General features: G+C 54.6%; 2 protein-coding genes across 5 annotated transcripts in view; one reads left to right on the forward strand and one right to left on the reverse strand.

Moving 5' to 3' along the window:
• ABCG1 (ATP binding cassette subfamily G member 1) overlaps positions 1 to 23,851 on the forward strand; it is a 74,703-nt gene that overhangs the window by 6,107 nt on the left and 44,745 nt on the right. For 2 of the 3 annotated variants that reach the window (XM_026499067.4, XM_026499092.4), the window contains exons 1-2: positions 7,394 to 7,472; positions 13,786 to 14,029. In XM_026499067.4, coding sequence (XP_026354852.1) covers positions 7,431 to 7,472; positions 13,786 to 14,029 — 286 coding nt within the window. In that variant the 5' untranslated portion in view covers positions 7,394 to 7,430. Of the gene's footprint in view, positions 1 to 7,393; positions 7,473 to 13,785; positions 14,030 to 23,851 lie in introns of those variants that run through there. The other variant, XM_057306685.1, reaches the window with a different exon arrangement.
• LOC130542633 (uncharacterized) lies at positions 3,596 to 23,438 on the reverse strand. 2 transcript variants are annotated; one of them, XM_057306686.1, is made up of 3 exons: positions 22,946 to 23,438; positions 18,028 to 18,142; positions 3,596 to 3,922 (listed from the first exon to the last, which is right to left on the reverse strand). In XM_057306686.1, exons 1-3 carry the CDS (start codon positions 23,363 to 23,365, stop codon positions 3,762 to 3,764), a joined length of 696 nt encoding a protein of 231 aa, XP_057162669.1. In that variant the 5' UTR covers positions 23,366 to 23,438; the 3' UTR covers positions 3,596 to 3,761. The 2 variants fall into 2 exon arrangements, 1 of the variants encoding a protein (XP_057162669.1); XR_008957305.1 differs by lacking the exon at positions 3,596 to 3,922 and adding an exon at positions 12,394 to 17,908.

Here is a 23,851-nt window from a genome sequence, read left to right on the forward strand (position 1 = left end):
AGCGTGGTTCCTTGGGTCCCAAGGTCCCTGGGCCATCTGCCTTGTGCTCTCCACCTTTCAGGGTCTCCTCATGTGCTTTGTACAATGTCCAGAGTTTTTAGCGGTGCTCAGGTGGGGGGAATAACATATATCTACTCCCTCTCCCCACTAGCCTGCTTGTGATTTTCAGCAGCTGGACGTGGGCGTCTTCAGATCTCTGTCCCTGTTTGGAGGAACCGTGACCCTCCAGTGGAGAGGACTCAGCAGGAGGCAGGAGACCTGGGGCTTTTCAAACCTCACGGAACCTCAATCGCCTTGTTTCCAAGTGGCAGGATCATTTACTGAGATAGTTCTGAGGCTAATTTCCTTCCTTTAGATAATTTCCACTCCTCTCCCTTAAAAAGTAGCCAAGTCTTTTTTTTTTTTTAATTAAATTGTTTTTCTTTTGCCTTGGGGACTTCCGAGTGCAGGTCCCTGCCCAGAAGTTTCCAAACATGCAGAAGATAATCTCCCCAACCAAATTTTTGCTTTCAAAAGCTCAAGTTCAAGTAGGTGACCGCCCAGGTCTTCTTGGGAGGGAGGAGAAGGGGAGCTGGGGACTTGGAGGAGAGAGGCAGGGGGCTCAGGAAGAACATCCCAGGCCTGGGGAAGGGGAGGGGGAGGGTTTGCAGATCACAGGAGAGCTCAGGTGTCTCAGGGAAGCAAGAGGGCTTCTGGGCACCTAGCACACAGGACTTGAGCTGTGGTCTTTGGAGCCAGGGGGAAAAGATCTGTGCCTGAGCTGGCGTGGCATGGAGGCACTGCCTTCCAGGGACCAGGGGCACATTATCTGACTGCTAAGGAAAGTAAAATGTGGCCTGCCCTGTATCTAGGGCTGGGGTGTCAGATTCTCACGTGATCCAGTGATGGCATCTGCTCTCCTAACCTGCAGGGGCGTCCCGAGTGTCCCATGCGATAATGCCTGGTTCAGCGCTTTCCCAAACATTGGAGGTTATTCAACATAACTCGTGATGTTTATCAAGCACCTACTTGGCTAGATGCCAAGCTAAGAACGATGTTGGAGGCAAAGAAATAATCCAGAGACGCTGGGATTTATGATCTCCTGAGGGAGATAAGGCAAGTGCCAGGTGAACAGAGACGAAGGCAACAAAGGGTTATAGGATTTCTCCATATCCTGGCTTAGGGGCCCCGACTTTTAACAGCCTGTTTGTCCTAATGAGGATTTCTAGGCTGTAAGCGACTGAAACCTAATTTATGCTAGCTCAAGGTCAGAGGGAGAGAACTGGTTCTCATAATGAGGATGACCAGCCTTTGTGTGTAAGACACACACAATGAGCCAGACGTGATTATCACAAATTTGACTCATTTAGTCCTCCCAACGATCCTGAGATGGGCATGGCTGCCAGTCCCTTTATAGCTGTGGTCATGGAGGCACCGAGAGGCACGAACTTGTTCAAGGTGCCCAGCACGTCCCGCCATGCCTCGCAGCCTTTGTGCCTCCGTGGTTTCCCTTCCCAGCTGGCCAGTCTCCGCAGGCAGAGCAGGTGGCCAACGTACAGGGCTGTCAATCCCCAAAGGGGAAGAAACACTTTCCTTCTCAGGGCTCTGGCAAGTCCCAGGGAGAACTCTGATGCCACCCCCCCCCCCCGCCCCCCGCCCTGGGCTGGTAAATCCTCTCCAGAACAAACACAGTGGCCTTAGGGATGGAATGTTCTGACTGGTTCCAGGTGGGGGTTGCATTCTAGAATCGATCACATGCAGTTCGGACAGAGCAGCTCTGTAGAGGAAAAGTGGGGTGCACACCCCGAGCTACCTGTTTTCTCCCTACTGGACCCTTGAATGGGGGCAGCGGGAGGCTTTTATTTCTGTGTGGGAAGAGGCCTCCGGTAATTTTCCGGTGTCTGACTCTGAGACTTCTGTCCTGGTCTTCAGCTTTGAAGGTCGTTTCATTGCCAGATGTTATTTCCTCTTTCTTCATTTGTGGAAATTGTTTCCTAGAACTTTCTTGCCACTCTCTGTTCTGTGCTAATGGAAGAAAAGAGGAATAATCTGCAACACTTACTTTTTCCTAACTTAGCTTATGAATATTTGCTTGCATTTTTTTTTCCTGAAAACATCCTTCATTAACCTCATCCTTCCATCTTCTGGCGCTCCCCCACTTCCTACCTCCACCCTGCGTGCACCTGTGGCTCCTCTGCTGCCCCCGCCTCCCGGAGGGTGAGGAGGGAGGGGCCCCTTTGGAGCTGGGCCAGAGGATGCAGTGTGGGGACATCGGGACACTGGAGGCAGAACATGACAGGGGGCGGGAGGGCCAGCAAAACAGGAATCCAGCAAACCATGGAGATGAAAACAATGTTTCTTTAAAATGAACCAGCCTACAGAGAGTTCCCATTCGGTACTCAGACCCAGGCTTCGGCTGCCACCCTCCCTGATCGCACTGTGCCCGCTGCCCTTTCCCATCCCTACCCACAGGGCTGGGACAAGGTTTTCCTCTGCACTTCCTCCTACTTCTTAATATTCTTTCTTCCTTCCTTCCCTCCCCACCCCTCCTGCCTTTGCTCTCTTTCTCATTTTCCCACTCACCCAAATTCTTCTTTCCTTTCCCTCATTCTTTCTCTCTCTTCCTTTTTTTAAAGTGGAAGCATTGGCTTTTATGTAGAGGTAGAAAAGGCCCGATGGCCCTAATTCTCTGTTAACATGACAGGGAAAGGATCAGAGATGCCAACAAGTCAGGGGCCATGACCAGAGGAAGGTGTCTAGCCGGGCCCAGCGGGTTTCCCACAGGGACGCCTCCAGGAATGCGCACCTGTTGGATGGTCGTAGGTGTGGGATACAACAGGGGTGGGATTCATCCCCGCTGGCCCAGCTCCAGGAGTCCCCGTCACATCTCCCACCTCTGTCTGCCAAGAGAAGGAACGAGCCCCGTCCCTGCTGCCTGGTGCAGACCAACAGTTTGCTTTTATTTGTCTGAAAACATTTACCTTCAGAGCCAGAGCTTTGGGTTGTAAAAAGCAAGCAAGCAAACAAGCAAACACCTCCCTACACCGTTCCCTCCAGAACCGAGTTTCCTTGAGGCTTTGGGGAAAGCCATCGCACAAACCCTCACACATGGTCACAGTGCAGCCCTTGATGTGGTGGAAGAGGGGCTGCGGACGGGGCAGGGGAGCAGGCTTCTTTAGTTTTTCATTTTCCTCCATGAAATGGTGATATGTCAAATGAGGGAGATGTTCCCGCGGCAGAATATGGGCAGGGGGGCACTTTTCCACACTGGGAGTTTTGAGTATGCTGGAAACAGCCTGAAGGATTGGCTCTGAAAGGGGCAGGGCCACCGAAGACCGGGAGGCCCATGTGTCCCCACTTTGCCTCTCCCCCAAACTACAAGAGCTCCTGCAGCTTTAGGGAAAGAGTGATCCCTAAAGTGTGTTAAGCTCACGGAATGAGTTAGAAACATACCCAGTCTAGTTGAGAACCTCAGCTTTCTGATCGCTCCCCATTACTGCCTGACAACTCTTTAGGGCGGGGCTTTCTCCATTTTGCTCCCTGCCACCCCCACGCCCTGTTCCAATGCAGAGATCAGCTCCTGGCAGAGCAGACAATTTTTTTTAAAAGACTTATTTATTTATTTGAGAGAGAGAGAGAGATGGTGCACATGTGAATGGAGGGAGAGGAGAGGGACAGAGAGAGAATCTCAAGCAGACTCTGTGCTGAGCTCAGAGCCCAACAAGGGGCTTGATCCCAGAACCCTAAGATCATGACCTGAGCTGAAACCAAGAGTCAGATGCTCAAGCGGCTGAGCCCCCCGGGCGCCCCCAGGGCAGGCGATCTCTGAGTGTCCACTGAGTGCAGGGCAAACGTCGTAGTGCCTGGAAAATGAAGCTCAGCTGGTGCAGCCTGTAGTTGAGCGGGAGCAAGTCAGCCGATGGTTCATTCAGAGCTGGACTCCCTGTAAAGAAAGAAAGCTCAAGGTCGAAATTGTTGAAAGCCAAATCACCATGGTATGAAGAAGACGGTATTAGTAAAGAATCTATTCATTAGATTTCTTCCTAGCCAGCTGGGAGCAGGGGGGCTGGGAAGACATGGGATGTCCCCGAAGGGTTCTCTGGAGGGATCTTGTGTTTCGGACCTGCAGGGGTGGGGCAATCCACGGTGCCAAGCCCAGCCTCACCCCCTTGCGGCCGGCCTCCCGCAGGAGCTCATTCATGTCAGTCAGGCCTGCGGTGAGCCCATCTGGATGTCTGACCTACCTGTCACCCCTTTTACCCCCTTCACTGGACACCAAGAGCAGAAAGCTTGTACCAGAGACTGGGTGCTCGGGGTGCCCCTGTCTCCCCACCATTTCCCGGTCTCAGTGGCTAGATATCTGGCAGAGATGAATTGGACAGTCCTTAAAATGGAATTTGGGGCATAAAGTGCAAACCAGGCAACTGAAATGACATGATAAGGAAAGTGAATTCAGTCCCCGGTGGTGGAGTCCACGGACCTGCCTGTCCCTAGATAGCAGGTGGCCGGTTCTGTGGCAGGGAAGCTTGTCCTTACCGGCAGTCTGAGTGGAGCCTGGGGCCACTGGCTCCTCAGCGAGAGGAGGGAGTGCCTTGAATAGGCGGTCAGTCGTGCACCTCAAGTTTCACAAGGGACACTGAGTAAATGGAACCCATGCAGAGAAAGGTAAGCAGGAAGAAGGCGCACAGTCTAAGAAGAACCGTTGGGTTGGGGGCAGGGATGTTTGGTCCAGAGAAGCCAAGGTCTAGAGAGAAATATGGTGCCTTGGTCGAATACCTCAAGGTTTACTGTGGGGAGGGGGTGCCGCCTGGCTCTGTCACTTGATGTATTAGCAGAAATCCCTATTGGGTTTGGGGTCTGGGCTGGACAATCCTGTGACGAGCTCCTCTTGTGTTTGCCTGCTTGACACATATACTTCTGCTCAGAGTGCCCCCAAATGGCCTCGTGAAGCACCCGTGTCCCAATCTTTCTGCATGGTTCCAATGGGCTGCTCTTCCCTTTGGCCTTCTTGGCCCAGCTAATCAGTGTTTGGCACCCCTCCCCCAACCCCCTCCACCTGGGGACAGTGACTGGCTGCTGACTGATAGGATGAAGCCTGCAGCTGCTTTGCAGAGACAGCCTCGCTGAGGGGGAAGCCAGCAAATGGAAAGTAGAGGCATGGAAAGAGCTAGAGACCAAGAGCTGAGGACAGAATATGGGTCCTTGGCCCTGGCAGGCTTGAAACCAGCACACTCTGAACCTTTCTGTGACCTAAGACAACGCTTTACCTTTAGTGTAAGCCAGTTGGGATTGGGTTTCTGTTACAACCAGGAGTCCCGATACAAATGTCACAGATCCGACTTATTCTACTGTTTGCTTATTCCCTGACTTGGCACTAGAAGGATGATACCAGTAAGGATTGGGATTGGCTTGCTTGCTAGGTGCCGTGCATGGTGGAAAGTGTAAGATATGCGCTATTTCCCACATGGCTGAGAGTCTTATTACCCAGCCTACAGATGTGTAAGTGAGGACTCTTTCAAGGCATGTAATGGAAAAGCCAGCAGCTCAAGCCGTGCCAACAAGGACTCACTTTCCCACTGTCTTCCGTCTCTGGCTTCATACCCGGGCTCTGCACACTGTCCCCGTGGCCGTCCCCAGAAGCCTGGCAGGCACTGCCTTACACCTCTAGTTCCTGACCAACCGTTGCTATAAATCACACGATGCAGAACAGGGTGGGGGTGGGGTCGGGAGGTTTCCAGAGGGAAATTCTGCGCTCATCCATAGGAGTGAGGACAGTGGACAGTGGACAGAAAACAGAGGCCAGAGCCATAAGACTACGATGTCACATTGCCTGCCCTGACCACAGAACAGGGTGGTGTCCAGCCAGATGCTTATGGAGAAATCCTCCCCTGCTGTGTTTCATGTCTTCCTCTTTCTGCTTCTTGTCCTGTCTGCCCCTGGAGCAGGCGGTGGGCTGCAGGGCTAGCCACTAGCCCTGAGCTTCAGTAGTGAGGCACCTTTGTCTCTGCCTTTTGACCTCAACTCTCCCCAGGAGGTTTGTGGATTTGAATCCTCTTTCCAGAACATTTGGAGTTTTTTGGCTTCCCCGTTCAGTACATTTAAGGTACCACACAGCCTTCTGGGCCGAATGTGCAGAGTGGCACCTGAAAATACAGTAGTCATGCTTCCTTCCTCTCGGACAAAGAGAATAAAGGTAATGCATTGATCTTTGGGTGAAACTATTCAGACAAGAGCAGGGCCCCCCTCCCCCTGAACTCGACATCATACTCCCTTTCCCTCCATTGGGTTGAGAGGAGAATAGGACTATGTTTGTTAGACCTCTGGGTGTGAAGTCCACCTGCCAGGTGTGCGGTAGGTGAGGAGAGGTGCATTCCTACCTGCAGTCGCAACATGCAAACCGCTGAACAAAAGCATTAGCCTCTGAGATTGGGAGAAAGAATGCCTTGTCACCATGGTTACCAGGAAATGGTCCCACTTATATATAATAAGGGAATTAGCAGACGCCAGGCCATCTGATATTCATCTGGGGCCAAATGAGAGGGTGTCTGGAGGGACATTCCTTATGCAGTTACCTGAACACAGCTGCGGGCCAGGGACAGAGCCAGGCACTGGAAACCAGCCTTTTTTTAGTGGGGCTGGGTGGGCGGGACGGTGGCAGGACAGAGGCCTGGGCACCTTCACCTAGCGCCCCTTTGTTACCCAGCATTTAGTCCTGCAGCTGGCCACAACAGTGGTGCAGGAATGAGTGTGTTTGCACTGTCTCAGTGCTGGGGCGGGTCACCCCAGATACAGAGCTGTATTTGGGGGGGATGGCGGGCGTTGGAAAGGCCATGTCTTCTTTAGTCCTCACACTCCTATCTGACAGAAAGGTACTCGACAACGAGAAAAGACAAGAAAAGAGCCCCCCACCCCCACCCCACCCCGCCCGTTCCAGCCTCCCTACGCTCCCTCTGGCCCCATCCACACAGCCGCGCGGGCTTGGAGGCGGCAGTCCTGGAGTGAGACCCCGCTGTCCGTCTGGCGCTCAGGGCCGCTGGTCCATCCCCCTCCAGTTTCTGGGCGCGGGGGCTCCGGGGCTGGGGAGGGTCCGCAGCACCTGCCGGCCCCGGGCGCCGGCGGCGGGGCAGCAGGGACCTCCTCGAGCTAGCCCGCAGCCCTCCGCGGGAGCAAAACAAGAGCACGCGCACCTGCCGGCTCCGCCCCGCCCCGCTCGCCGGCCAATCGAGGGGCGTGGGCGGGGCGTAGGCGGGGCCGGCACGGCAGGGTGGGGCGGGGCCGGCACGGCAGGGTGGGGCGGGGCCAGCGCCCCAGCGGCAGCCCAAGCTGGAGCCGGCGCGGGACGCAGCAGCCTAGCCTGGAGCGAGCGCAGCCTCGTGCCCGCCGCCCGTGCCCGCCGCCGCCGCCGCCGCCCGTGCCCGCCGCCCGCCGCCCGTGCCCGCCGCCCCCGGGGCATGGCCTGTCTGATGGCCGCTTTCTCGGTCGGCACCGCCATGGTGAGTGAGCGCATCCTTCGCCCCCGGGGCTTGCTTCTGTTTTCCAGCAGAGCCAGAAACGCACAAAGACCCGCACCCTCACCCTTACAGCCGCCTCTGGGTCCCCGGGGAGAAGTCCGCCTCCCATTGCCCCCCGTCCTGTCCACCTGGCGCCTCGGGATGCTCCTTGCACCCGCCGGGGACGCGGGGCAGGCGGAGGGGCCAGGAGTGTGCGGGAGGTGGCCAGCAGCCCCACAAGTGCACCGATGGCCCCACCTCGGCCCCCTCCGGGTAGCGGCCTGGGGCCTGGGTTCTTGAGCTCACTGGGGAGGGTGGCAGCCTGGGCCCGAGGAAAGGGGGAAGGTCCTCTCTCTCAGTCAGCGCGCGGCCCGGACTCCGGGAGCCGGCACTTCTCTCGCCACCCTCCGGAGCGCCGGGCATGGTCTCGGGGAACAAAAGAGAGAGCTGCTCCCTGAGAACCAGAGTCTGCGCTGCCCCTGGCGCTCCCCGGGGACAACCTCTCCTGGACCTGCTCGGGAGGGGGCGGCGGATTCCGGGGAGGCAGCCCAGGGGCGAGCCTGGATACCTGCAGGCCACCTTTCCTGCACCCTGGACAGAGACCAGGGTGGGGACAGGGACGCGGAATCTTCCGTTCCCGAGGGTGCCAGCTCCGTGGAGGGACCACCGGGCCGGCAGATTCAGTGCTAGACACACTGACATCAAGTGCTATTCCCAGGGGTGGTCCAAAGTCTCCTCTTGCTCCTTTATAAGAGCTCCATAAACTCACATCAGTGGGGGGGAAAAAAAAAAACCAAACCCGCCCTCCCCCACCAAACAACAAACTAACCATCGGCCTTTTATTTTTATGCCTAGCACACCGACATTGCAGTTAGGTACTCACAGACTAGATTTCAGGTCATCTAAAGTACAAATATAAAGTATTCAGTATTCCAACCCACCTCGCCCTCCCTTTCCACCCCTCTTTCTATCATCTGCCTATGGATTTACTATCCTGCTAATTACTCTCCATAGGCTGTAAGCCCACAGTGCACAGCACGCAGCGGGGTTTCACCCCCACCCCTCGCCTTATTTCATTTTTAGCATCCTGTATTTGAAGTCAGCAGGGCTCCGCAGGATTTGACCGACAGTTACCTCTTGCCTTGAGCCCAAGGAAAAAAAAAAGCATAGCTGCTGTGTGCGCATGCGCTCTCTTACAACTGCATCCTATGCCTCCAAACAGGTTACTGTAGAACACATACCGAGCGGCGCCAGCTCATTATATAATGATTTTGTGTAAACCGATAGAATGGGGCCGCAGACGTGTTTAGGTCGTTGGTGGAGCAGGGGCCCGTGGCAGGGGGACTCACCGACCGGGTCCCCTCTCTGGGCATGCCCTGCCGTCATTACTTGGCTTCTCACGTTTGAGGGGGGATGGAAACAGGAGAGGCAGCCCCTCCTCCTGACATTTGCTTTTATCTGGATGAATGTTTGGGTAATGCTTGGCCATTCTTCCTTTTACATTTACCCATCTTTTTGGGCTTCCTAAATTATGTTGATAATGGAAAATTCAGGAGATTATTATTGTTAGCTGTAGGTAAGGAATGTTTCAGATCTTTTCGATGCCGGGTAACTCTTGAAGTCCTTTCAAAGCTGCAAAAGTGGCTTATACATGTGGAAAAATGACGAATCGGGATGTTTTAAGATGTGGATGTTTTTATGTCAGGATTTTTTAATGTTATGTGATAGTTTGATACAGACGCAGAACTCCAGTGCTCTATACTCGACGTGGAGACACTAAGGGCTGGGCTCATTTTTTCAGGGAACGTTGTTTTGTTTGACAAATCATCTTCCTTCTCGAAAATCTTGTACTTTTTTTTTTTTTTAGTTTAAAAAATTGTACCCAAGTCATAAACAGAGAGCCCTTGAGAGAGCCCCAGGATCCTGAGCTCTTCCCTCACCCCCTGCTCTAGGGTCCCACCTGGGACTGATTGCACCAGGTGTGAGCCCGGAAAAGCCGACTTGCAGGATGGGAGAAGCACCTGGCCCTGAGCTGGGTTGGGAAGGACAGGCACGAGGTCCCAACAGGATGGTGGTATTCGGGGCTGTCTGGAGTGGGGCTTGGTGATGAGGTCAGCAGTCTAAGTGACCACACAAGTAGTACCAGCCTTCAGCTTAGTTAAGGGTGTGACATTTGGATTATTTTCCCCAGGGCAGTGGCCTTGAGGATTCTTGGCTAGCGTTTTCCTCTTATGTGGGCAGGGTACCCGGGAGGGAGCTGCCCTCCAACTGAAGGGTCCACTGGTCTAGGTGGGCACCAAGCCCAGCAGTGACACGCGGGAGAGAGAACTGAGAGAGAAGAGTGTGCCAATGCCTGCTGCCTGCACCTTCCTCTTCCTTTTCCTCCCTTCCCCATGGGCTGTGGGAAGAAGTTTCTCTCATTGCATGTCCTTGGGTAAATAGCGTGAACCCGCCTCACAGTCGCCTGGGGGACTGTGAGAGACCCTCCCCAGCTACACAGGCATCTCTGTATGCTTGCATTCCAGTTGAAATCAGCACCCAAGAAAATGTTCTCAGGAACGGCAGGCAGCAACAATTCCAAATAGGGTCTCCTCGGCATTCAACACCCATGAATGGACTTACTATCATTTATCATTTATTATGCAGCACAAATTGTGTGTGGATGGGGAGGTCAAAGACAATGCTTAGAAGGAAAAGATTGGGAAACATACAATGAAAGGGAACAAATGGGGAAGGAAGATGTATTTGTTTCATTTTTAATGAGCTCAGGAGGCTAAGGACAAGCTCGCTGTAACCTACATTGCCGACCGCGCTCATCTGAGGATGTGTTTCCAGAGAGCTGGTCTATTTCAGAATGACAGCCACCGCCTCCCATCATCCAAGGTCTCATGATTTTATTAATTGGGCAAGGTCATTGGACACCCGTGGAAGAAAGGTGGATAATGGTATGCACTGCTTGGGCGTCAGTTTTTTTTTGTGGGGGCGGGATTGTCTGGTTTCCTCAGTTTCTTGTGGATTCTTCTCTAATGGGCAGGGGCTGTGATGACCCCGGGTCACCTAAAACTTGCCTCTAGAAACCTAAGCAACGTTCGAGTGCTGTTAAGGGCACTGGCTGGGACAGCAGGGTGCAGAACAGAAGCCACACAGAGCTGGACCCTGGCTTGGCTACTCATTAACTGTGGGTCTCGGGCAGGAGGCAGTCTCAGTGTCTTAGAGCCCAACTCTGAATGGAGTGCGAGATGGCGATCCCCCCTTGGTGTGGGGATAGTAAGACGCATCCTCTTTGTAGCTTAGAGTTTACCGGGTACAGGTAATTACCGAACCAACAGTCACAATTGTTTATGATCAGTCACCTAGTACGCAGGAAGCAGTATTTAATACTTCAAATAATGAGTGCTTGACTCTGCCTCCTCCCTCCCTCTCTCTCTCCCAGATCAGTTTAGTCACCCAGCTTTGTCCTACTGGCCTGTCCACTTGCCTCCCTCCCCACTGCCACTAGCAGCTTAAGGCCACCGTCACCCTCCCATCTGCATGTTGCTTCAGGAGATGGTTTTTAATTACAGTTTCTGGTCCGTTACCTCCATTTCAGATCCCGGGTGCCCCCCAAGACTTCCAGATAAAGTGCAAAACTCTTCACAGCGTTTGCAAGCACTTCATGGGCAGGCCCTGTGTGTCTCCAGTTTCCTCTGACCCTCCCTCCCTCCTTCCCTACCACCTGAAATCTGAGCTCTAGCCTCTGAATTTCTCTCAGATCTCCAGAGATTCTGCTCCCTCCTGCTGCTGAGCCTTTGCACATGCTGTTCCCTAGCAGGCACCCTGCTCCCACCCCACCTGGTCTCATTCTAGCTCTGGCCTCAGGGCATTGTGACTGCCTGCATTCTTGCCTGGGGCCCAACCTTGAATGGGGAGCTTGCTGAGGCCACAGGCTGCATCTGCCTGGCTGACTGCTGACCCCCAGGGCTTTGCTGGGTGCTCTCATTTCTGAATGAGTGAGTGAGCGAGAGAAGAGATAGGCCTGGAGTCTAAACCCGCATCATAATACGGGTTGAGCATCTGCTGTAGTCCTGTGGTGGGTGCCAGGGAGAGGGGTGCAGTTTGGATGGGCAGCTGGGATGGGAGCCTGGAGCTCCTGGGGCCACCACTGGTGAGGGGCTGCTTGATGCTCCCAGCTGACCCCCCATGGCTGAAGCCAGGTCTGCCCGCAGGTGCGAGTTTGGAAGCAGACATTTAGCCTTTCCGCAGAGGTGGCAGGTGGGGGGAGCATGGGCTTTGGGGACCAGGTCTGGAGCTCCCTGTCTTCCCCCACTGCTCTCTCCACTAACCCCCGGTGTGCCGATGGACTCAGAGCGGGTGTGAAGTTGGGTGGGTGGGCAGAGGGGTGGCACTCGGAGCCCACCGTGGGTGTTGCAGCGATGTTGCTCGCGCGGCCAAAGCCAAGAGTGTGCTGAGCGAGGGTGAGCCCCGCCGTCCTTCCTTCAAGGGGCCCCAGCATGGAAGGCAGTGGGCAGAGCCACGGCAGAGGCCGCGTCCTGCAGCTCCCCCCAGAGTGGAGAGGCTCCGAGGAGCCCGTGGCCGGCCAGACGCAAGCCTTGCCTGCTTCTGCCTCGGGAACGTAGGAACCTACTTATGTTTGCGTGTGAAATGTTTCACATGCTCCGTGCCAGCAGCAAACCGAACTTAATTTTCTCAGTTTTACTTTGCACTTTAATTTTTATCCACAGAATGTTATAGTCAGTGAGCTAAGCTTTGATTTGGTTAAGCGTTTCAGAGGTAGGAGATGCCTGGGAGGGCTGTGTGTGTATGTCATTGACTTAAACAGCAAAGCAACATTTTCAAACACGCCGAGGACCAGAAATCCTTGTGCCCACACCTCCCCTTGCCCTGTGTGTGCTTCCAATATTCGGAACCTTCAAGCCCTCCAAGATTTTTTTTTTTAAGATGTATTTATTTATTATTTTAGAGAGGGGAGGGGGCGGAGGCAGAGGGACAGAGAGAGAATCTCAAGCAGACTCCCTGCTGAGTAAGGAGCCCAATGCGGGGCTTGATCCCACAACCCTGAGATCATAATCTGAGCTGAAATCAAGAGTCCGACGTTTAACAAACTGAGCCACCCAGGCGCCCCAGCCCTCTGAGATTTTTGAGGCTTTCAATATCATGATGGAAATAATGCCAGCTCTTCCATCACAGACCCTAAAGAGGGCACTCTAATGGGGGAAGAGCAGAGTGCCTGCAGTCCTATGGCAGGCGGAAGGGCCTGAATCATCAAAGAGGGTTATCGATGGGCTCTCCCAATCAGGCAGCCGTATGGAGGAGAGGTGCCAAAGGCCCAGACTTTTGGCACTGTGGAATGTTCTCTTTGGATCGAGGGATGGCCAGGAAAAGCACAGCATATTGGCCTGCCCAGGGTTCCTCTATGTTCTGGAGGTACCAGAAGCACGTCGATGGGCTCCGCATTGCCAAGCCATTAGATAAGGATCTTCCTTTCTTTGCATAAATGCTTTCGGTTCTTTGGCGTATCTGTAACAGTTCAGTGACTCCCAATGGAAGCTTCAAAAAGCCAAGGTCGCTACAAAATATCAGGTCCTCTGCTGTTGCAGTGGGAGGAACGCCTCCTTTTCTGATGACTCAATTCGGGGATCAGTTCTGCCCCTCTCCCGATTGTAGGGCTCGGAGCAAGCTCCTTAGAGTGTCTGTGTCTCCATTTCCTCGTGTGTATAACAGAGAGAGAGAAAACCAACCTTTCCAAGTTTCCAGTGCGATCAGGAAGAGACAGTGAGAGGCAGAGTTGGAAGCGAATTGGAACATTTGCAGGGAAGGCACGAAGCCGACTCCCACAAAACAGCGCGGTTCGAGTGGAGTCGTGGCTCTTGGGAAATGTTTACGAGCTTCAGAGGAAGGCAATAAAAGAGCTCATTTTAAGTAAAACTCTTTCAATTATGCATTTCTTAGGGACCCCATGCACCTTCCCTGGGTCTTTGAATGAGCGTACTTACTGTAAAGAGGTAATTTTTTATGGTGGCCGGTGTCTGACTCTTTGAGACAAGCAATTCGTTTATTACAGTTTTGTGAGGCGATCTGATGATTCCACAGTGAGACTTCGACAGATTCGTTTAATATTCTATCTTAAGCATTTTTTTTTAAATAGAAGCAGCCGCGATGGCTAGAGATGACAAATCCCTCTGCGTAAGCACGTGGCGGTACAGTCACAAGTGTGGCCGCGGAGAGCCGATGACCCCGAGCCTCATGGCCGGTCCCTGGGGCCCTTCCCTTCGTGGAGCGCTAACCTCTCTTGGTGCTTCCTCCCCATTTCTTCTAGAATGCCAGCAGTTACTCCGCGGCCATGACGGAGCCCAAGTCCGTGTGCGTGTCGGTGGATGAGGTGGTCTCTGGCAACATGGAAGCCTCCGAGACCGACCTGCTGAACGGACATCTGAAGAAGGTGGACAACACGCTCACGGAGGCCCAGCGCTTTTCGTCCCTGCCGCGCAGGGCGGCCGTGAACATCGAATTCAAGGACCTCTCGTACTCGGTCCCCGAAGGGCCCTGGTGGAGGAAGAAAGGTAGGGAGGGCTGCCGTGCGTGCTGGGGGAGGCGAGGTGGTCTGGGACAATCGGGGTCTGGAAGTCGGGAGGCGGGGAGCCTTGCCACCCCCATCGCTGGTGCTGCGGCGGCTGCTGTGGCGTTTCTTTAATGGCTTCATGCCAGACTTGTCCTCGCCTCTGATGCAAACAGGCTGGATTAGAGGACTCTGGATTCATGGTGGCTCTTCAGTCCCGCCCTGACGGCAGAGACGCTTGGGAAGGCTGGCCAGCGTCTGCGTGTCCTGGCTGCCAGTGTGGGCTCGGCCCCTTTGCTGGGTGCCCTTCATGCTGGTCTAGCAAGAGACACGATTTCTTACTGTTTCAGAGGGGAAAGGAAGGCACGTGCTGCCTCCCAAGTTTGAAGGGGTACAAAGTAGCCGGTGCCCTAGAGTGGCCTCTCTGGCCACCTGTCATCTACGTCACGGGTGGTGCCGATGGGCTATAAATAGGCTGTTGTCAAAAGAGCCACAGAAATGACAACAGACGAGAGAGAGGACGGGACTGGCAGGCACTGGAGTGCGCCGCAGTTTGCTGCGTGTTCACGGGATTTGGCGACCGACGACGGTAGTTTGAGTTTTCTCAGCAACCTCGACGTTCTGGGCTAGCTCTCGATTTTCAAAGTGTGTAGAGTTAATGCTTCCCTGGGCTGGTGTTTCTTTTTCCAGCCTGACCTATTTCTTCCCATGGAGTTTACTCCGTATGTCCCTCTGCTCCGTGTGCCCACCCTGCACCCCTCTTTCAGGCGGGTGGGGGGCCGGTCAGGAGAGGGCATGTCCCATATCCCCCAGGAACAACAGCCCGTGGCTTCTCATGAGTCATTTACAATGACGTGGACATCTGTGAGGAGTCTGGCCCAGGGAGCACTGGCATGTTGCATTTTAGGACTCTCCACTGAAATCCAGAGCCAGCCCCTCCTTCTCTTCGAGGAAGACCCGCCAAGACTTTTTCAGTTTTCATTTTCCTGTCTCTTCCCGCTATTACCTTCCTTTTGTTCTCCTACTCCTTTGAAGCTAAGCTGTTGAGATTGTTGGTGCGGACGCTCTGGCTTCCTTGTGACCACGGGGCTGGACCCTTGATGGACTGGCTCCCAGGACTTGCTCACCACGTTGGTTGCTGGATGACTTTATGTCTGTTTGTACAAGTAGGAACACATCCTGAGACTTATCAAAGGCCGACTGTACGTTGCCATCTGATACTTACATTATCAGAGTTTGCCAACCAGCGTTGTAAAGAAAGAAAGTCTGTGGCAGGCTCAGGGTTGGGCCCGTGCATGCGAGCCCGTTGAAATTTCAACACAGGCTTATGGCCTTTTCCTTTTCACCGTGAAAGAAAAAACTTAGGGACAAACTTGCCAAGCCACCGGGAGGGCCTTGTTATGTTGGCTTGGTTGGCCTAGAGAGACAAAGCGTGGCAGGCCTATGAGTGGCAGAGGTCGATTTCGGCATGCCTGGTACGTGTGGCCACGGAAACGGTCATGAGTCTTGATGGGTGTCCGGTATGGTGAAGGTGGCTTGCAGAGCAGACATGCAAACATTGGAAAACGGTGGCAGACTCTTGGTTTGACATCCAAGACAGCAAGTGTTCATGGTTTGCAAGTGGAGAACGGCATTTCCCATTAGGTAGGGGGCTGTGAATCCCATCCTCTCTACATGTGAGAACCGGTCACGCTCATTGTCCAAGTTGGTCCGGGGTGACGGCCTCTTCAATAGTGAGGGAGGGGCCCCCACAGCCTGTTCCCAGCAGCCTCCTTGGGAGCCCCGCCCAGGTGGCCTCCAGACAGACACTTGCCCTACAGTAACCTGTGTGGGCTCCGGAGGGGAGGAGCAGGAAGTGGGCCCCACGGGACCTGCCGGTGAGTCAGAGATGGTTAGGGCTAGAGGGGAAGATGGCAAGATCGGGCTGGTGTGTCCCAGTTGCTCGCTTCTGAACCACTGGGGCCTGGCTTCCTTCCCTGCCCCCCTCAGCAGCACCTGTTTCCGCTTTGCTCCCCTAGCCCTTCCCCCGCTGGGCGCCCCATCGTTTCCTGCGTTCTTGGTACCCTGCAATTCAGAACTTAGATGGCTTTCCGCTCCCCATAAATTTAGGGTGGGAAATGCTTCTCACTGAACAGAAAGGAAACTGAGCGGTGGAGGGGCTTGCCCGTGACCCTGAGCTCGTCAGCCGGGCCGGTTTAACTCTGTGGCCCACCTGGGTGCCCATGCCTCGCCTGGTGCAGGGCCTCAGGGACGTGGCACTGCCCCTCGAGGCTGAGTGCCCACAGAACCTCGCTGCTGCTGCTTGGCGGGTTGGCTGCCCCATTAGGCTGCAGGCTGTGGCCAGGGAAACCCAGGGCTTCCAGAACGAAGAAAGGTAGCTGCTGACGCCGGTTGTGCTCACTGCGTCATCCCCAACAGGCTCCTGAGCGCTACGTCCCATGGGCTCGGAACTTGGGGACCACATCTCCCCGACTAAGAGCCCCCCAGGACAAATCACAGAAGCAGGCATGAAATCTGGAACCGGTCGTTGGGGCTGCCCGGGGGTGGTCCCTGTGAATCTGCCTTTCCCACGCAGTTCGCCACGTCCTCATCGGTGAGCCCCCTCCTTCCTGGGGTCCCGCTCCGTTGCCCTCAGCGCGGGATCCTGCTTTCCTGCTTTTGTTCCTCTGATTGTTGGTGATTGCCTCAGCCCCCAGCCAGGATTTGGCTAAGCTGAGAAGTCAAACCAGCCACTCTGTACGCCCCGTTTCTCACTGTGGCCGTCGTGTTTCTGGCAGCACCTCTGTCTGAGGCCACGCGTGGCTGACCTTCAGGGCAGGGGCTCTTCCTCTTACTTCTCTCACCATATTGGTTCTGCTGACTTTTTTTTTAAGGCTTATTTTTCTTAGAGAAAGAGAGAGAGCGGGGGGTAGGGACAGAGGGAGAGAGAGAATCTCCAAGCAGACTCTGCGCTGAGCACGGAGCCCAGTGTGGGGCTCAATCCCACGACCCTGAGATTGTGACCTGAGCTGAAACCAAGAGCCAGACACTTAACCCACTGAGCCCCCAGGTGCCCCTGCGGCGGTGTTTAATTGTTTAAAATTCAGCTTTACGTGTGGAGCTCCAGGCAGTGACCGCACTGGGCCTGGACGCCCTGGCATTTCCGGGACGTGAGTTCCTGGAGGGCCCGGCTCCAGAGAGCCACAGTGGTCGTGCAAGGTCAGAGCCAAGGCGGGACCCGCGGTCCAACTCCTGCTCCAGCTCTCTTTCCCCCACAAAGACACCAGACCACTCTGTACGTTCCAGACCAGCCTCTTTCTCACACGGCTTCTCCCAGAACCAGGCGCTGGGACCCAACTCGACACAGAGCGCTGTCGCAGAGCTTGGCGGTGGGACGGGAATGATATTATAAACCCCCACGTGATCGTTTTAAAGAAAGGGAGCATCCTAATCCTTGGAAGAAAAGTGGCCGGTGAATCAGTGGCACTGTTGTGAGATGTCGGGCGCTGGTTCTTTAAAATCCTTGAGCGGGACGATTGCCAACATTGAATATGGCGTTTAACAAACATCTCTACATTTTCAATTGTAGTAACATTTTCACCATATGATTAATGATGTCTTTGGAGGAAAAACTAGATCATATAATGGATTCCTTGTAGAGAGCATAATTGTGAAAGGAAGTGTTCTCAGGAGAACACAGCACACCCCAAGGATAATTTCGCCGGCTTCTGATGCAGTAATTACTTTCCCCCAAGGAATGCACTCACATAGCACAAGTTGATGGGACAAATGATCTGGAAGAGCGTGGACACTGGCACGGCCACACAAGCCAGTGTCGGGGATGTGTCGGCCGGAGGTCCCCATTCACCCGCAGTGTGACTTACTTTGAAAGCGGCTTCCATTCCTGTAAAGAAGACACAGTGCTGGGAATATTTAGGACCCCCGATGAAGAACAGAATCCACATCATGAAACTCTCAGGTGAACACGCCGTTGCGGGAGGCGACGAGGACATTCACACTTACGTGGCACTTCCTGGCTTTCAGAGCTCTCGGCAGGATGTGACCCTTCGCAAGGAACAAGAAGATACTTGGGGTACTGGGTAACGCTGCTCCCCAAGGAGACCCCAGTGGTTTCCATCTGTAGAATGAGAGCAGTTTGTGAGGCCACTTGGCTCAGGGGCCAATTCTTCCCTCTCTCCCCGTGGAATACATGAGGTTCAGAGACAGGGCCTGGCCCAGGAGCACAGAAGATGGCAATTGGAAAGCGGGTCTGTACAATTTGAGGCCAAGACCCAACGGGGCACCTGGTAAGCTCGTGGCCCCGAGACGGCACACCCTCAGACCACCGTGGCCTGGGGGTGCCGCGCCCCGTTTGATGAAACCACGAGGCACTGCCTTGACCGTTCACGCTGATAGATTTCCCTCTTACCTGACCTGTGGGGATGTCAGTCCCCTTTGCCATTCCTAGGGACCCAGGAAGGATCTCCTAGGCCTGGGAGAGGCTCCAGCTGTCCTGTCCCCTCACCAGGGAGGTGAGCTGATATGTGTGGCATGCTTTCATACAAACAGGTGACATGATTCTTAGAAATTAAATACACATCCCATGATTATCAGGTGACAAAGTTCAGGTTGAGAAGGAAAGGAATCCTGTCTGGGCTTTAGAGAGTTTTCTTTACCACTCCTCAGCCTGGCACTGGTCTCAGCATGGTGCTCCTGATGGAACGGAATAGCCTGGGCTGCTCTGAAACCCTACCTCCCAGCCTCCGCCTCGCTAGAGGCGTTAGAACATTCTGGGCAGACCCACATCGGATTATCTGTCCCGGTTTGCGTCTAAGCTTTAAAAATGCGTTTCTGATATTAAAGTTTGCTTTCTCTTAATTTCCAAAGCTACCTCCCGGGGCCTGCAATGACAGACTGGCTAACATGAGTGGAATGTGCCACTAATAAAGCCCTTTCAGGAATTCCATTAGGGGAGGACTGGATTCCAAGCAAGCGCTGGCTGGCTCGATGCGGCCCACGGGGGCAGGGGTGGGGAGGGAAGGCCGAGACGGGAGGCCTGTGGGGGTCCCATGGCACTGTGGGTTTGCAGAGGGGTGGGGCTGCTCAGGTTCGAGAGGGTTATATAACCCCCAGCATGAATGAATGACTTTTGTGCTTCCTGGCAACCATCACACAAAGGTGGACTTCCTTTGGGTACAAGAGAAGATTGGTTGTACTACTGTCTTTATCTGAGGCTGTGACCAGGCTTCTGGTGGAGCGTGGTGAACCTAGGCTCACAAGGGCTCCTTGCTTGAGGCTAGGCGTTTACAAAGGAAGCCCAATGGCCCTACGTTGCCGTTGCCGTGGAGAGCCCAGACACTGCAGTGCTCCTCCCTTCCCCTCTGGGGCCACTTCTTCGGTCCTCAGTACTTGGTGGCTCCCTGGGGCAGACCGGCCAGCGACCCACTCAGGCCCTGTGGTGATGAGGTCTTCTGGAACAGTGTTGATCTTCTGCTTCACAGGCTTTGAAAACATGTTGAGGACGGGCTGGCTCTCCCACAGAATCATAACAGAGGAATGCGTAGTGACCACGTTCCACACCAGGGGGTTGCTAGTTTACAAGGAGAACGTTACAAGAGTCTCGATGCTTCCCTTCTCCCGCCGGCACCCTGCGCGGAAGCCCCACCATCGCCAGCTGGGACCTGCAGTCAGGTGCACAAGGCAAAGGTGTGGCCCCGTCAGCCTGAGGGCCCCTGCAGCCCTGGCTTTGGTGGCCCAGCCAGCATTGGCCTTGAGGTCTCCTTTCCTCCTCCGCTTCCACGCCTGGCCACCCTGTCACCCTCCCATCTGCAGCGTCTCTATTTGGGCACGCTCCCCTTTTGTCATTTTCCCAGAGACTTTGCTTGTTCTTGGGCCATCTGGTCTCTTCGAGGAGACTTTGCAGGGCTGCGCTCTGCTCAGCGGGGCACTGGTGGCTTGGTGTCACCGTCTCACTTTTTTGAAGACATTCTTGCCACCCTTGTTTTCACCTGCCAGGTGGGTGCCCTCCTGCCTTCCTTTAACACCCCAGACAAGCTCGTGTCTTGAGAACTGCACGTTCTTGAACTCAAGTCCTCTGTTATAAACCAGAACCTAATCTGCGAAGGCAAAGAAATAACCCGAGGTGACATGTTGCTGAACACGAAACCATTTCTGTTGTTTATAAATTGGCAGAAAGAAATGTTTAGTAACCATACACCTGCCCTTACGAGTTCAGTTCTGGAACCAGCAGACTTGCTGATTTAAGGAACAAAGGTAACCACGTGGTCAGGGTAAACCGGACCTGTCCCATCCAGGGCTTGTAGAACGGAGGTGCATTCTCTATCAAATCCGTGCTGACCGGCTTCCAAAACCTTTGTAGGAAAGCTTACCTCCAAATGAAATATATCTAATGCTGAGTGTTTTGCTCATAATATGAGAAAAGGCAGCAAGAGGAGTTTTCAGAGTCAAGGGTGGAGGCTGGCGTGCCTGCAGGGGCCAGTGTGACCCCAACCGTTAGCTTCACTTCTCACCCTTCAGCTGTGTTGTCAGCCAGCTGCGACGCTGTGGGGTGAACGGCGTTCTGCGTCAACATTAAGAGTGACCGCGAGACTCTTACTATGTCCAACTGAGACGTAGATTTAGAGTCCGAATCTTGGAGACCCACGGGGGCCTCGAAGCTCCCTTAGTCTGACCTCCCACTGTGGAGCAACTCTTCTTGCTGCATCCCTACCAACGGGCGGCCGGCCTCTGTCTGAGCTCTTGCAACAACCAGGGACCGACATCTCCCCGGGTGGCCAGGTCCTTGCTCTGTCTGAGCTCTTGCAACAACCAGGGACCGACATCTCCCCGGGTGGCCAGGTCCTTGCTCGCACAATGTCATTCTCAGAAAAGGCTCCTGTCTGTTGAGCTGAAACTGAATCTGAGTTCATCTGTTGATCCAAGTTCCGCTTTTTGGAACTTTGCAAAACACTTATAATCTTAGTCTTGAAATAAGCTCACATATTAGGAAGAGAAAAGCTGAACCAAGTACAAAACCATAACCAAGTGCATCAAGACCAAGGGCCACCTGAGAAGGAAGACACAGAGCATGTGGCCCCTGGAGGAAAGGAGGCTCGAGTCCTGCTTTGGGTGTGGGCATCACAACAGCATCCCTGGGGGCAGGGCAGTGAGCTGAGCTCTTGCTCTCTGTCCCTAAACCGAGGAGGAGAGGAACTTCACCGAGGAGAACGTGAGGCCGTCTGTTTCTTTTATTGTCATGAGGCAACAAAAAGTCCCTCACCTTCATATCTCAGTGGCTTATCTTGAAACTGAATCTTTTGAGCAGGAGTTTTGTGGGATTTCTCAGTTGTTATTTTGGCCCTCCCACTTTTTTAGGAGAAGTGTTTATTTTTTTAGTAGAAAGGTAACTGGCCCCTGAGCACATTGCTTCCTGAAGGGCTCACGGGAGAGTCCTGGGGGCAGATCAGTATGGACATCTCATCCAGGAGTAAAGGTTTCCAGGGAGGCAGATCTTAGATTCAGGCTTAAATCTCAAGTCTTAACTCCCTGCGTCTCAGCAAGCTCCACTGCGAACTCACCTCCCTTTGTCATCTCCTGGGCCCACGTCAAACGAACTGTATGAAATGTTCTTTGCCTGTGACATACACAACCCCAGGCCCTGAGGAGCGCTGAGGCACCACAGAAGGCCTCCCCACCTCCCTGGCCAGGCGGTTCCCAGATTTCCGGCACACAGCAGGCTGGGGGAGGGAGCAGTTTCCTCCTCTGGCCTGGGTAGGAGCTCCTGCCACTGGTCTGGGGACTGTGCTGAGCACCTCTGCCTGCCCTCCCCCTGCAGGATGGGGGTATCGCGCCACCTGCCCTCCACCTGCACGGTCCTTCCAAGGGCTTCGAGCCTGGCTTATTACCAAGGAACGAATTCAGTCTGACCCATTTTCACCTGCACCTTCTTGGGAAAGTGAGATTCTGGCCAAGGGCCTAGAGGAGGCTCTTCAGCGGGCTTTAAAGACGGAGTAAAAACCCACCCCTTTCCCGGGCTGCGCTGTTCCCCCGCTGACTCTGCAGGCCTGCTGCCCCGGCGGGGTCTGGGGGGGGGGGCGAGGGGAGGGTGAGGCGCGCGTCCCCGCCGGTGGGCCGGACGCACCTGCTCGCACATGCAGATAAGGCTGCGGGTCTGCTGGGGGCTGCCCGGGAGGATTTTCGTGTGCCTCGGGAACCCTAAATTCTGAAGGGCTCCTAGAGCCCCACTCGGCCGGCCCCCAGCTCGCGAGAGGATGCGGGCGGGGTAGGTGCACGCCGCGGCGCGTGCGCAGTGGCCGCCGCCCAACGTTGCCACCGCCCGCGCCGGGGTTACTCTCGGTCAACGCTCGCGAGTAACCTCGGCGGCGCGATTGGCTGCGCGCGGGGCGCTGTTGCTAAGCGGGAGGGAGCCGAGGGCTGAGCGCGGGTGGGATGCTGCGGCCCCAGGGGCGGCCGGGTCTCCGTCTCCCCGGCCCGGTTCCCCGTTGTTCCTCCGGGCGTGCAGACCCCGGACGCGCAGACCCGGTGCTCGCCCCGGGCCCGACGAACACCTGCGCCCGCGCAGCGCGCGCTCCGGTCCGGGAGCCTGAGTTTACCCCGGAGACGTCACTAAAATGGATCTGATGAATGGAGAGAATGTTCACTCGATGATTATTATTTTGATGGCCGTTTAAGCGTAACTGGGAGGCTCCGCCGGAGTGGGAACGGCACACAGACATTTAGAAAGGCCATCGCAGGGAAACGGCGGGTGTCCCGTGTAGTGTGTGCGTCCTTGCAAGCGTTCATCAGCAGCCTGGGGAGGGTTCACGAATTTTCCAGACTTCTATTTAAAGTGGAAGGTGGCGCCATTAGGTCGTTCCCTTATGAGACGACCGACTTCTGATTCCCTGTAAAAGGTTCCTGTATCATTTTGTTTCAGGCTCACCTGTATGTAAGGCGCTGAGAGGGTGGGGCCGAGCAGGTCGGGCGGGAAGCACCCGGCCCAGCCGTGGAGCCCTCTCCACCGGGGCGGGTCAGCGTTTAAAAATGACCAGGGCGGCTTCTGGAATCCTGGAATTCCCCTTAGGAATCTGGAGCGGGGGATCCAGTAAGCGGGCGGGAATCCCGAGGGCCAGGCTGCGGCCTCCCTGCCGCCTGCTGAGTCACTTCCATGCTGGGCGTGGCAGCCAGGGCAGAGGAAGAACAGCCGAAATTGACCCTGTGTTTTCTGGAGCAGCCAGTACACATTTTCTGTGAACCCACAAATGTGATGATAAGCACAACTTCTGCAGTTAACCCCGGGATGTCGCGGTGAGATTGGGTGCCGTCCTTCACCCTCCCTGGGGACGGGGCCTTCTCCAGACATATGCAGCTCTGGTGTGTCTGGGCTTCATTTCCGTGTGTTATGAAACACTAAACACCATCACTCATATGCTTTGCTCAACCTTCTGGGCTCCTGACCCAACGCAAGGAGACTAAGGACCAATGATTTTTCTCACAGGCTTGGGTTTTCCTGCCTTGCTTATTTGATTCTGTGACTGTAGTGTTGACATTTTTGTAAACCGACATAGGGACCTACAGAGTCCCCCAGTCTCTGAGGTTTGCTGAGCTGAAGGTAGAATATACAGGAAGTCAGAGACGGCGGCGGGTAAGTTTCATCACCATAAATTCCCTCTCACGTTTTCTGGAGGATTTGTTGGTGCGGAGGGTAAAAACTTTGGCAAAAAGAAGGAAGTGCACATTTCTGATAACTGAGACAGTCCATCGTCAGGAACCACAACAATGCATGTTGCTAAAGTAAGACCATACCATATACAGAAGTCTGGTTGAAAAGTGGGGGGCCCAATGTACA

The sequence above is a fragment of the Ursus arctos genome, unplaced genomic scaffold (genome assembly GCF_023065955.2).
Source record: "Ursus arctos isolate Adak ecotype North America unplaced genomic scaffold, UrsArc2.0 scaffold_4, whole genome shotgun sequence".
In the NCBI taxonomy this organism is placed as follows: Eukaryota; Metazoa; Chordata; class Mammalia; order Carnivora; family Ursidae; genus Ursus; species Ursus arctos.